Source organism: Neodiprion fabricii, chromosome 5 (genome assembly GCF_021155785.1).
Source record: "Neodiprion fabricii isolate iyNeoFabr1 chromosome 5, iyNeoFabr1.1, whole genome shotgun sequence".
NCBI lineage: Eukaryota > Metazoa > Arthropoda > Insecta > Hymenoptera > Diprionidae > Neodiprion > Neodiprion fabricii.
In genome coordinates, this window is record NC_060243.1 from 11,737,408 (window position 1) to 11,751,515 (window position 14,108).

The following is a 14,108-nucleotide window of genomic DNA, read 5'->3' on the forward strand; positions in this document are numbered from 1 at the left end:
TTCCAGTGTTCGCCATTTGCCTCTATTTAATCTGTACCAGTTTTTTGCGTCACCTTCGAGTATCGGGCTGAGGTTGTTGATTAATTGTGTATCGTGTATTTCATAACCCGTTTGATAGTCGCGGAGATTTTGTAAAAATTCGTCTATGTCTTCGTCTGTGTTTCCTGAGTATTTTATGTTTCATGTTTGTATTGTTTTCATTGCCATTGCTGGCTGATTCCAGTATGTACTGTTCGGGTTTGGTGTGTGGTTTAGGTGTGTCGTGTTTTGGTTGTTTGTGGGGTGTATTGACTGTGTGCTGTATATGTGTGGGTCTTCGTATTCGTTTCTGTCGCTTGGTAGTGCTCCGAGGTCTATCAGATTTTGTATAAGTCGTGTGTCACGAGTGTTGGTGGCTAAAAATGTGTCTGTTCCCGTGAAGTGTCGGTTCGTTTGACTGGTTGTTACCGTGTTAGTTTGCGTGTGTGTAGGTGTTGGGATTGTATTGTATGTTTGTGTGGGATTTGTTGGTTCTGGGCTTTCTTGATGTTGAATTTGTGTACTATGTAAATTGTGTGTATTCTCTATGATAGCTGCATCGATTATATTTATTGCGTTTGGTGAATTTATCGAGCGTCTTCTATTTATTTCCTGCGGTTGGGTCGGCGTTTGTTGATCTCGTGTCGCGCGCGGCTCGCTCTGTGTCGAGTAGTTTTGGTTGCGTTCGGGTGTGTGTATGTCCATGTATTCGCGCGCTAGGCCTTGCGGTTCTCTGTGTCCTTGGTCTGCCATTGTGTGTCTCGTGTTTGGTAGTGTGTGTGTTCAACTGTCTTTATTCGAATTTTCGTGACTGTGTAGCTTTGTTTCGTGAGTCTGTGTGTACTTTGTTAGCGTTTATTCCTGTGTTTTGTCTTTTAATTGTTCGTATTTGGGGTAAAAATGTGGGTAATTTACGTTGGGCGCCAATTTGTGACGGGTTTTGAGTCCGCACGAATAATGTGGAGGGGGGAAGAAACAATTAGAGACGGGGCGGATGTGAAAGGTAAAACTTGGTGTGTGTATTTTTGCAAAAGGGGTCGACTTAAACTAAGAGGTACAAAAGGGTTGTAGACTTGAGCGGGGGCTGATCACGCCTCAGCCCTTAGCGTTACTTAATACCAACTTACAGGTACGCGCGCGCGGGGGGGGGGGGGCGGGGGGGGCGGAGGAGTGTGGGAGGTGACGGGGAATATGAGGTCGGAAGGGTTGGTATTGCGAGGGGAGGGTGGTGTAGTGTGACGGGGAGTGTGAGGTAGAAAGGGTTGATATTTCGAGGGGAGGAGCAGATCGGCGGTAGAATGCAGGCTAAAGGTCGAAGCACATAAAATTACAGGGGCCATGGGCAGAATGCAGAAGCCGTAGCGCATGCGCAATTGCGAAAGTCCAGTAGAGCCATATGGCTTCTGCATTCTGCCCATGGCTTATGGATTTTCAATCTACATAAAAATCCATAAGCCATATTCCATGGCATAACAAACACAGCAGCGTGCGTGATTGTACCACTGTTGATTACCTGCAACTCAAAAGAATAGGATATACATTTTAACAGACAGGTAGGCACTTTTATTGTTCAATAATTAATGTAGGTAAAATTACATACTGGACATGGGTGTCAATATTTCGTCTTTTGTAAATACAACTTTGAATCCTGGGCAGTGTAACATTTTGAGGTTAGGCGGATTTACGTGCATGATTTCTCCAACTCAAATTTACCACATCAATAATTTATTATCTAATTATTACAATACATCGGTTGTATGATGATTTTCTTTATATTCCATATGAATATTCAGATCTTGCCGTTATAGACATGGACAACGATCATACGGATTACTGTCGACGAAGCAATAATTCAAGGAATTTCGAAGACTGTGGAATGCAAGAAAATTTGGATTCTCAAGTGGTACTGCAAAATCAAGAAGAGCGAGGTTTTGATGAAATCTTGATAGATGCGGTTAAAAGCTATCCGCATCTGTACGATACAAGCTGCAAAGACTACCGCGATGCCATTAAAAAAGAGAACTCCTGGGTGGAGATAGCCGGAGTTTTGAATGCGACTCGTCAGTATTATTTTTGTTTTCCAATGAAGTATTCTTATATGAGCAACCTTGCTCACTCTAAATTAAGGTCGATGATTGAATTCGAATGACAGATTTCTCTTGCAGACATTTGCAATGTGATTTGCATCTCTATCACTTTCTTTGTAATATATAATTCTTATCAATGTGTACTACACTCACATCACTTCATGAACTTCCACAAAAGCACACAATTCATCATTTTTAAGTTGATCCTTTATCAAAAATAACTCGATGTGTAAAAAATAGATCAAATACTGAAAAACTGCTATGCTATTGTGCAATAAATGTTTTCAAACAAATTTCTCATAAATTCAATTACAGCTCAAATTTGCTCCACTCGTTGGACTCGATTAAGGGAATCTTACTCGAAAGAAAAAAAAAAAAAAAATACTGAGAATAAGAGCGGAAGTGGAGCGGCTCAACGGCGAGGATTCGTACACTTCGAAGCCATGCGATTTATAGATAAATTCGTAAAAACTCGATCGTGAGATTTCTCAACTTTATATTTTGCAGACTCTTACATCATATTAGTAAAAAATTGTACTCTTGTGGATCTACAAATTGAATTAAATATCTCCTCAGATCGGTCAGCAATGTCAAGATGACACAACCATTCAGTTCAACTCATCAGCAAAGCGAGAGTCGAAATCAGGCAATCTCAAAATGGGTGCAGCAGCAAGGCGATTTCACTTCGGAAATCCACAGCAGTTCATCGCAACAAGATATCATCAATGTATCGGAATCAACAAATCGACCGACTCCATGCACGACACCCGAAGTGATGAATTTTGAGGAAGCGTCATCATCATCGTCTTTTTCAACAGATTTCACTGTAAACGAGTTTGAAAATCGATCAGCGTCCACGTCGAATGAATCATCATATCAGTCTCCACTAGCGTCACCCACAATACATGAAACTCCCAACACTTTCAAGAAACCACCATCATATACGAAGGGCAGATTTAATCCATATATAACGATAAAAAAAGACTTTAAAAAAAAAGAAGCAGAGAATGATGGATTTGAAGCATCTTTCATTAATTTTAATAAGGTAGTTACAGCGCATTTGGTAAATAAGAAAAAACCTGAACAAACATGTAACGATCACGACCATTCTTTCGGCAATTTAATTGTGACAGAATTGAATAGAATGAAGGAGGATGAAAAAATCAATAAAAAACGAGAAATCCTGAAAATTTTATGGCAGAATAGTAGCCCCAAAAAAGATTAGATAGTTTTTCTCCAATATATTTTTTTGCTATGGAGAAAGAACTTTTGGATGAGTTTGTCTACAAAGTGGTCAGGTGGAATTAAACGTTGTTTAATTGGCTGTGTGAGTGACTATTAGATTATAAAAACATTAAAAACTGAAAATTATCATGTCTAGTCAAAGGCATTATCATGTTAAGTCATATCATATAAATATAATATTTTTCTTCATTAATTCATTATCATATAAAGGCGAGACCTGTTGAAAATTTCTCATTACGATAATTTCTACATATGTATAAGAGATTCTATTCTTAATTTTATATTTTTATTCAAGTCAGTTAACCACCAAACTTACCTGCAGTGTTCAAACTTAAAAAAAAACAGTGATTTTATGAATAGTGGAAATAACTTACAAACTGATGTAAGAATAATCCTTTTAATAAGATTAAGTATCGCATAATATGTTATTGTTGATGGTATATATTATTAGTGAATCGGGACCAGCAATAAATATTACAATATAATATACAAGTGAGTCGTACGTCGATTAATTTTTTTAGTCTAGATTTTGCCCCCTAGTCACATAATCGTACTGCCAATTTACCATTCCCGGTGGTGTTAAGAAATAATTGCTCAAAGTTTCTCTTACGTTTACTGCATATGCAATCCCATTTTCGATATTCTCGATAACTTCATCGTTGTTTTGAAACTGAATATTGTCACCTTCTTGGTGGCGGATGTAATTGTGTAAACACACAGTTGTTAAAATATATTTATTTATATTTTCTGGAATCGCAACAATGGGTCGATTGTAAATTGCCCATTTTTTAGCTAAAATCCCAAACGAATTTTCTATTATACGCCGTGCTCGAGACAGTCGATAATTGAAGATATTTTTACGTTCGCCAAGATAATTTCCTGTGAAAGGCCTCATCAAATGTTTACCGATAGGAAATGCTTCGTCTCCGATGAAAAAATAAGGCATTTGAATGTCGCTTCCGCTCAATTTGCTGGCTCCTTCAGGGATATTTAGCTGCCGGTTTTCAGGATTCAAGTCGCTAATTGCGAAAATTCCACCATCACTGTTCTTACCAGCGGAGCCGATATCAACTAGTGTGAATTTGTAATTATGATCACATACAGCCATCAGTACTACGCTGTATCTCTTGTGATAATTGAAGTACAGAGTGCCAGAGTTGGGCGGACATTGTGCATCGACATGTTTACCATCGATCGCCCCCAAGCAATGTGGAAAATTCCATAGTTGCCAAAAGCCTTCAGCAATTTGTAAATATTCTTCTTTCGAAGGCGCTTGAAGATATCTGTGGCCAAGAACTCTCCCCAATGCGTCGCTGGTCTCTTTGATTATCTTATGCACTGTTGACAGACCAACACGATAAGCAAACGCTATGGCAGGAACTTTGTCTCCACTTAAAAATCTGAAAGGTAAAAATACATATGACGATATTGAATGGATACGTATTGTATTATACTTATTTATCTACGTAGAATTACATCTTGACTTATACAAATTAATACCGTAGCGTCAAAGCGAGTCGTTGTTCAGGATTAATAGCACGTGGACTTCTTTTTAACAAACTTGGATTTGCAATATCCAATAAGTTCTGGAATGATGGAAGTGTCATACGAGCATATTTCCAGAACATCTGCGGATCAGTTTTCAACTCTTGAAAGAGATTGTGGAAAGCACCCTGCTGCCGTCTGCGCATGTTAATTGGTCGGACCCACAAACGTCTGCGCCGCCGACGTATTCTCTCTCTTCGGCGATTTACCAAAATTGCTCCCAGATAAACCGAGGAAATTAACAATAAATCAGAGTCATCCATTCCTATAATAAAAATTCATTATGATTCGAAATTCAATCTAAACAAAAAATATAATTATATTAAAAATTTGAATTGTAAAAATCACTTAAACTGTAGAATGTCCAAGATAAAATACTGAGATTAATATATCGAACAAAACATTAACGAAGATATTGTTCTTAATAATTGACCAAAAAATGAATTGGAGAAATCATGTGCGTAAATCCGCCTAACCTTAAAATGTTACACTGCCCAGGATTCAAAGTTGTATCTACAAAAGACGAAATATTGACACCCATGTCCAGTATGTAATTTTACCTACATTAATTATTGAACAATAAAAGAGCCTACCTGTCTGTTAAAATGTATATCCTATTCTTTTGAGTTGCAGGTAATCAACAGTGGTACAATCACGCACGCTTCTATGTTTGTTATGCCATGGAATATGGCTTATGGATTTTTATGTAGATTAAAAATCCATAAGCCATGGGCAGAATGCAGAAGCCATATGGCTCTACTGGACTTTCGCAATTGCGCATGCGCTACGGCTTCTGCATTCTGCCCATGGCCTCTGTAATTTTATGTGCTTCGACCTTAACCTGGCGTCGTCGGCGTGGGTGTAGAATGGTGTGCGTGTGACGGTGTGTGCGTGTCGGGGTCTCTTTCTCTCTCTCTCTCTCTCTCTCTCTCTTTCTCTCCCTCTTCGTTTCTCGTGGACTTTGCTTCGGCGACGTGGTACTGCCTCGCAGGTCGGGGTCGTAATGCTCCTGGCGCTCGGCTCTGCCGAGCGTCGGGGGGCTTCGGTTATGTTCGGGCCTTTCCCGACGGGACAGGACTCACCCGTTCGGCTCTTTCCCGCGGGTTTGGGGTTTGTTATGACTTGCACTCTAGGTGCAACGTCACAGTGTATCCTGTCAATCCGCACGTGAAGCAAAATTTTGTGCGCGGCGCGGTGCACTGTCTCTGATGATGTCCGGATTGCTGGCAATTGTAACACGCAAATCTGGGGCGTGTGCATGCAGTTATTTGTTCGGTAGACGGTACAAATGGATTGGAGTCGGTAGACGGAGCGGTAGAAGTTACAGGCGAGTTAACGTTATTCGGGTTTTCATTCTGACTGTAGTGATTCCGGTTGCCGGTATTATTCCTAGGTGGTCGTTGGTTATAACGCGTGTCAGTTCTGGGATCCGGGAGTTTTCTCTTAACGTTCGAGTTTGATCGATTTTCTCGAATAGGTGTTTTATACGCAGCATTAACGTTATCGTTTGGTTCGTCCTCTAGATTTAAGTTGGCTAACGCGAATCGCGATTGACGGGAGTTAGCGCGGCTTCCGCGATATGCTAGTTCCGGTAGCAGTGAGTTTTCGGGAGTCGGTGGTGCGGGATATCTATTACTTGCCGCAAAACTCGTCTCCAATTGTCGGGCGGTATCCTCTGAATCATCAAGATCTTCGAGATTTCCCCTTCTTATTAACACTTGAAAACGCGGTAGCAGGTTTCGATAGGCATAATCCATCTCCTCGTCGTGGGAGAATCTGGGATACAATCGATTAAAATACGCACGCATATATGTGAGGTAATCGATGACTGGCTCGTTTTCGCCTTGCGTACGGTTACGGATCTCTTCACGCAATGTGAACTGTAAATTCGGATCACCGAACCTATAACGCCAAACGCGTTCGAAATCGGAGAAACCGTGCCATTGAGGTCGTTTGCTTCGGAACCAGTATAAAGCTACTCCAGAGAGGAAAAACGGGAGACTGTTAAGGATGTCATTATCGCGTAAATTAAACAAGGTTCTACCCTCCTCTATTCGCGTTAAGAAAGCTTCGGAATCTTCATTACGCGTTCCTGCAAATTTTAGATTCCATTTTCGCATAGCCTCGTATGCAGCGAGCGTATTTGGGGTGTTATTATTAAAACGCGGCGGTTGAGCTGTCGGGAATGAGTCGAAAGGTTGTCGCGGCGTGTTATGATGGAACGGGGGAGCTTCGCGACGCGCTGTAAAGCTAGGCGGTATCGGGAGGTATTCTCGCGCAGTGTCTATATTTTGCGTTCGGTGTTCCAAAAAACCTCTGACATCGATAGCCGGAGCGCTGTTTTGGTTTGACGATGAATCATGCATATTACCGGGAGAAGTATTATTTAACGACATATTATTTTCTGTGCTTATTCCGATTTCACGCGTCGATTGTGGGCTTTGTCTTTCGTCCGTCGGTATTTGTAAAGACGAGGTGCCGGCTTCGGCATCAAGCATCGTTTTATCGGGAGTTGCGGGATCAGCCATTTCTCCGCGAGAAATTCGGTAGAATCGGATTAAACGATCTCGTAAAGTCGGTAAAGTTCCTTCTGCTGATAATGCACGCTATCTTAGCTCGTGACGTATTTCCGCTGCAGTTAATAAATATATCCACGCGTCTTTTACAGACGGCAACGAAGGCATGTATTATTGTTTACGATTTACAATACTGCTTGTAACGAACACGGATGGGCGAGCGACATACACACGGCTGATCCTGAGTGTCAATACGCGGTCACGAGTAAGAAATACGGTCTCGGTCGTGAGTTGTCAACAACTATAGCGGGCGATAGAAAAAATTGTTTTGGGCCGCGCGCTACTTTCCGCGAACAATGCGTCGGCTAGAAGTAAGACTCGCGAGGGATTATACCGTCGTCGGAATAATATCTGTAATCCGGAATGTTCAGTCCGCTAAATATTTGAATATTTTGGGTCGATTGGTCATTCAATATCAACTGTTTTTCAAGATCTCCTTCAATCTTTGTGTTAGTATCTGACTGAATAAAAGCGGGAAGAGGTTTCTTTTGTTAATAATAATTTCTCTCTTTCTCTCTCTCTCTCTCTCTCTTATTCTCTCTCAAGTTTTCAATTGAATTATTAACTCAAATTTTTCTGTAGCTGGCCTTTTGTGGCCCCACGTTGGGCGCCAGTTTGTAACGCTAAATTCTGTTACCCTCGGATGAGGACTTACCGTTGACACTTTGGCGCGATTCTCTACTTATCCACAATATCAAACTATAACAAAATCAATTACGTTGGGCGCCTGACGCGTTAGCGTCGATTTTCAAACATGAATGGAAATCAATAAAATTAACACAAAACCGTACAAAAGAGATAAATAGAGAACCCGTTGTATGGCTGGCTAGGCACAGGTATGTTGGCGTACATCCCGGTAGAGTGGCGGTATTCAAGGCAGCTAACAGTAATTCCAGAATTGAAGAAAATAACAAAATAAAGAATAAACTCCAGTCAAGAGGAAAATGAACAGGTCAATCGATCATATATTGTCGAGAAGGTTACATGATTGAGACAGGCAAATAAGGTGGTATCGACAGCGGTAGTTAATAAAATAAATAATCGTTGTTCACAAAAATTTCGGTAGAATAGCAGTGAACGGTAGCTTCAAAACGAGATACGGTAGTTAACAGAGAAAAATGGACGTAGGTCGGGAGATGCGATATAATGCAAGAGTTGACTTAAAACTACACGTCACTGGGCGACGTGATCTTACCCAAGTTGCAAATGACGCTACGAAAATTATTATTCTGCCAATTAGAACGAGAGAACTTTACTGCGATCGGTAGAAAACAACGTAACGATAGTTCGGTAGATGATACGACAAATTTACCATAAATTATATCCAGTATGAGAGATTGACATTCAGTAACAATTTACCAAGTCGGCGAACGATCGACTAGATAGCCTTCAGTAGAATTATTCATAAACGGTAGATTCGATAATTTATAATTATTACGTACTTGAGGAATTGAATAATGAATTCCTAAACATAACTTTTGAGAGAATACAAAATACAAAATTATGAGAGAGTGAGAATTTCGGAGAGTACAAAATAGAGAAATACACTAAAATACGCCGCAATACAAAAGAATAATTCACAGAACTTCATTTAACGAAATACAGAGAAATAAATAACAGGCAAAAATAGTATAAAATTCCCAATAGCAATAAAGAAAAAGTGCGGTAATATCTAGGGGCTGATTCTACGCTGGCTTGTACTCCAAGGAACTCGATATATGATACAATAGGCACAAAAATAAATAAAAATATAATAAGCAATAACAGAAATAAAATATAAAGCACACTACTATTACAAAATGAGTATGGAATGAAATATAGAGCCAATAGGGCTCAAAATACGATAGAAGGTACAGAAGCAGGCTAATAGTGATTCACAAATAATCAGAAAAATCATAAATACAAGAGAAGTAATTATTCGGCAGTTACGAGGTCGCTCAGATACGAAAATAGTAGATGACTGAAATCATGCAGTCACACGGCGGCTTACTGCAACTCTAGGCCGTGGACCATGATTCACACAAAACTGGCATCACACGATGCAACCAAGAAACAGTAAATATAATATTAATGACCGAAATCATGCAGCCACACGGCGGCTTACTGCAACTTTAAGCCGTGGACCATGATTCACACAAAATCGATAAATACCATAAGAAAGAATAGAAATTATGAGCAACTTCGTTACGGTACAATTCAAAGGCAGAAGCCTTACCTTGGCGGTTGACCTCAGGCACACAAACTGACTCTAATTTGAATTATACGTTATATTAGCAAAACTGAGAGGAAAGGGAAAAAGAATGAAGAGAGTTTATAGGATAAATTCTACGGTAGACTAAACGATAGAACGGTAGCGCGACGATCAATGATAGAAAACGATAGCGGTAGAAGGAAAGATATCGGTAGCTCAAATCGGGAGGATAAAGAAACACAATGCTGTCACCCAGCAGGTCAAGCGTAGAATAGGAGGTCGTAGTTCAGCTCGCCGATCTCGCGGTTGTCGTGAGGTGATTCTTCTTCTTTGATTGGTTGGTTGACCACAACCGCAAATAGGCCATCCCCCTGTGGCGAATATTGGTTACTGCGTGGTCATACGTTTTCCAAACTTACCGCTAGATGTGGTGTAATGTGCTGCTCGCGATTTCGTCGTTGACACCAACTCGTACGATTTTGTAGCTGCTTCGGTTTACGGTCCAGGCTGCCTATCATCGGGGACTTCTTTGACAGAGGCATACACAGGGTGCCCCTCGGCCAAAGTTACCGGGTAGAGAGTGACGCCTCATTGTTTACCTCCACCGGCTTTCTGCACAGGCAGTAGCTAGCTGCCTGTACCTGAGGTCGTGCAGTCAGACGGTTGGCCAAACCGTGGACCACGACCCACACAATTAGTCCCTGCCGATAGGAAGGCAGCGTCGATCCTCAGAACGATGGCTTTATCAACCTGGACGTAGTGGTTTGGGGTCGGTTCGGCACCAGGCCGGTGAGTCGGAGGATGTCAGGCTACGGTCTGCCCTTCACGCCATCCTTACGGCATCCGATAGAGCTGGCGGCTGGTTCCTCTTCGAGAAACGGTGCCCACGGCCGCCGGGAGGATTTTTATCTCCCTGTTCACCGGCAGTCGAGGTGATATGGAAGGTTCGGGTGGATGCTACCCCAAGTGTATATAAAGGTGCACCAAGGTAGCCAGTGTAGTCTGATGAAACCGTCGGTAGGCGAAGTCGTCGAGAGCTGCAAACGATAGCTAGTGGTCCCTTGTTGGTCGGGATCGTCGTCGTCCAAGAACCTTGTTAGCTTGCGCCGAAGCGCGAAATAAAGAATTTACAAAAAAGAATTAGTTAAAAGTAGTTATTGCCTATTTTGTAGTTCGGTTGGAATACCCTGCTGAGGACGCGTAAACTAAAAATAGTAGCGGTTGTGTGCCCTTGTGACGGGCGACTCTGAAACGCCACGTTACAATATATATATATATATATATATATATATATATTGTGACGTGGATTTTTCCCGCTCCTCGGTCACTCGGAGAAAATGACCGAGAACTTCCCGCGTGCACAATAATTTGGCGTCCACGATGTACCCTGGATCTAAAACAATATCGCAAAGTTTCGTTGGGCGCCTGGCGTGATTAACACGCCTCGAAATCATTAATGCGCTATCCCTCGGGCATATGCTCGATAGCTCAGCACCGCGGAGAAGGGAGGGGTAATTTTTGGAGAGAGAGAGAGACACTCGAAATACACACGCTATTTAACAAAAGTAAAATAAAAACTCATATTTCACAATAGCGGTGATACAAAACAAAATAATATAATCCAAAAATCGCTCATCGCGAGTCTAAAACTAAACAGAAAATTACACGTAACCTACTCTATTTCGTACTCTAATGAGCTCGCGGCTCCCTAACTAAAACGTGACTCAACGATCACAAAATCCTCATATGCAGTTCTCAATTTGCAAATTCGCCATTTGTTCTCCATGGCGATTATTGCTCGAAACGAAACTAAAACTAATTATTCGACGGTGCGCCGTCGGGCTACCGAACAGACGGCGTCCTGAATCTCACTCGAGGTCTCACCCGACTCGGAGCTTCGACGCTCCCGCGAGCTGCCCTAAATCTAAACAAATCCGAAAACGCTACTATATTCTAAACGCAATTAAAACTCAATGCTGAAACTTCTCGTCTCAACTGCTACTCAACGCAACGGCAATTTTGACTATACATCACCTCAACTCGACTAAACACTATCTTAACTAAACGTAAACTTAACTAAGCGCAAGCACCACTACATTTAACTTCAACTAAACACAAGCTCAAGGTAACGCAACTCAATCTACATTATCTTGAATAACGGGTACGGAACTGAATGCAGGCGCAACTAAACGTAACCTAAACTATACGCAATCGCAACGCATCCGAAATCAAATCTTTTTAAAATCCTCCAAAACGTTACCAGCTAATCCGAGCACTTCAATTCGGCACTTCCCGACCTACTCGAGAGGTGAGACTAAAAAAAAAACCGATAACGCGGCTCGACCCGGTACAGCGAAATTCGGCTATACTTGATTTCACTAACGAGAAAGACTCAACTAAAACCCGTGACTCTACTTAACTTTCCCAGGAACTCAAAATTTACTCTACTCTAATACGCGTACTCAGGCTACGGTTATCAAGCAAAAGAATCGGCAAAGGAATTCCAAGTACTTCTCTACAACGCAAATCCAAAACGGCTATCCGTTACTCTGCAAGCCTTTTCGCAATTATGCTCGAAATTCAATCGCGGAGATAGAAGCAGCGCTTACCTTCTACATCCTTGCGACCCCTTTTCCATTCCCCTCGCGATTTTTGGGCGACTCCATTGCTTCGCGAAACTCCCCCAAAACGTGACTACTAATCACGACCGCCAGAACTAGAGTGGTTTCAAAAACCTACTACCTGCCGCAACACGGATCTCGATACGCCATCACACACGTGACGTCATCCCCCAAGAATACGCAATAATCGATCCGTCATCGATTTCGTCGATCACGCAACTCGACGCGCACCTTTGATAGCATCGCTGCGCAGAACTTGAAGCTAGGTCGCAATCGCGTCCTCCGCGCAGCTCCACGACGTCTTGGCGGTGAGCGTGGTGCTCCCTCGTCGCTAGTCGGTCCGTCGCAAGTTCGCTGGTCAATTGTTGGCGGGGTGAAGGGGGAGAGGCTGCGGCGCGCCGGCTGCCAGCGGGAATCGCGTCCACCTTGGATTCCCGCGATGCGGGGATCTGCGTCGGCTCCCCCTCCGCAGCCTCGACATCCTTCCTTCGCAATTGTCGCTAGTCTGCCACTTCGCAATTTCCTTGAATTCGATGTCGTCTTCTTGCTTGATCCCGTTGTAGCTCGAAAAATAAGAAAACAAAAAAAAACCTGAAATATCTTACGCTATTTGCTATGGTGTCCCATCTCGTAGTTTCGGATGCGTGACTCTAGTCCTGGCGCTCTTTTGCAACAACTTCGCGACTCAATTTCTGAAATTCCTAAATTTTGGTTACGCCCCGGGTTCAAGGAGCCCCTTCTAACGGGCATCAAAAATGCCACGTTGCAATATATGTATGTATATATATATACACATACATATATATATATATACACATATATATATTGTAACGTGGCATTTTTGATGCCCGTTACAAGGGGCTCTTTGAACCCTGGGCGGAACCAAAATTTAGGAATTTTCGCAATTGAGTCGCGAAGTTTTTGAAAAAGAGCGCCAGGACTAGAGTCACGCATCCGAAACTCCGAGAGGGGACACTTTAGCGACCAGCGTAAGATATTTCAGTTTTTTTTGTTTTTTTATTTTTCGAGCTACAACGGCATCAGGCAAGAAGTCGACACCAAATTCGAAGAGATCGCGAAATGGCGGACTAGCAACAATTGCGGAGGAAGGATGTCGAGGCTGCGGAGGGGGAGCCGACGCAGATCCCCGCATCGCGGGAATCCAAGGTGGACGCGATTCCCGCTGGCGGCCGGCGAGCCGCAGCCTCTTCCCCTTCACCCCGCCAACAATTGACCGGCGAACTTGCGACGGACCGACTAGCGACGAGGGAGCAACACGCTCACCACCAAGACGTCATGGAGCTGCGCGGAGGACGAGATTGCGAGCTAGCTTTAAGTTCTGCGCAGCGATGCTATCGAAGGTGCGCGTCGAGTTGCGCGATCGACGAAATCGATGACGGATCGATTATTGCGTATTCTTGGGGGTATGACGTCACGTATGGGATAGCGTATCGAGATCCGTGTTGCGGCAGATCATAGGTTTTTGAAATCACTCTAGTTCTGGCGGTCGTGATTAGTAGTCGCGTTTTGGGGGAGTTCCGCGAAGCAATGGAGTCGCCCAAAAATCGCGAAGGGAATGGAAAGGGGGTTGCAAGGATGTAGAAGGTAACCGCTGCTTCTATCCCCGCGATTGAATTTCGAGCATAATTGTGAAAAGGCTTGCCGAGTAACGGATAGCCGTTTTGGATTTGCGTTATAGAAAAGTACTCTAAATTCTTTTGCCGATTCTCTTGCTTGATGACCGTAGCCTGAGTCCGCGAGTTAGAGTAAAGTAAATTTTGAGTTTCTGAAAAAGTTGAGTAGCGTCACGGGTTTTAGTTGAATC

At 42.6% G+C, this 14,108-nt stretch overlaps 2 protein-coding genes across 5 annotated transcripts; one reads left to right on the forward strand and one right to left on the reverse strand.

Moving 5' to 3' along the window:
* Positions 1 to 1,439: 1,439 nt before the first annotated feature.
* On the forward strand, positions 1,440 to 3,662 carry LOC124182357 (transcription factor Adf-1-like). 2 transcript variants are annotated; one of them, XM_046569505.1, is made up of 4 exons: positions 1,440 to 1,571; positions 1,827 to 2,078; positions 2,421 to 2,583; positions 2,682 to 3,662. In XM_046569505.1, the coding sequence occupies exons 2-4, from the start codon at positions 1,829 to 1,831 to the stop codon at positions 3,328 to 3,330; spliced, it is 1,062 nt and encodes a 353-aa protein (XP_046425461.1). In that variant the 5' UTR covers positions 1,440 to 1,571; positions 1,827 to 1,828; the 3' UTR covers positions 3,331 to 3,662. The 2 variants fall into 2 exon arrangements, with proteins under 2 accessions (XP_046425461.1, XP_046425460.1); XM_046569504.1 differs by having other exon boundaries at positions 1,441 to 1,571; positions 1,812 to 2,078.
* A 119-nt stretch (positions 3,663 to 3,781) lies between these two features.
* LOC124182356 (protein ANTAGONIST OF LIKE HETEROCHROMATIN PROTEIN 1-like) lies at positions 3,782 to 5,608 on the reverse strand. Of its 3 annotated transcripts, XM_046569501.1 has the most exons (4): positions 5,489 to 5,583; positions 5,372 to 5,408; positions 4,851 to 5,160; positions 3,782 to 4,750 (listed from the first exon to the last, which is right to left on the reverse strand). In XM_046569501.1, the coding sequence occupies exons 3-4, from the start codon at positions 5,156 to 5,158 to the stop codon at positions 3,868 to 3,870; spliced, it is 1,191 nt and encodes a 396-aa protein (XP_046425457.1). In that variant the 5' UTR covers positions 5,159 to 5,160; positions 5,372 to 5,408; positions 5,489 to 5,583; the 3' UTR covers positions 3,782 to 3,867. The 3 variants fall into 3 exon arrangements, with proteins under 3 accessions (XP_046425457.1, XP_046425458.1, XP_046425459.1); XM_046569502.1 differs by lacking the exon at positions 5,372 to 5,408 and having other exon boundaries at positions 5,489 to 5,608; XM_046569503.1 differs by lacking the exon at positions 5,372 to 5,408 and having other exon boundaries at positions 4,851 to 5,195; positions 5,489 to 5,532.
* Positions 5,609 to 14,108: the final 8,500 nt, after the last annotated feature.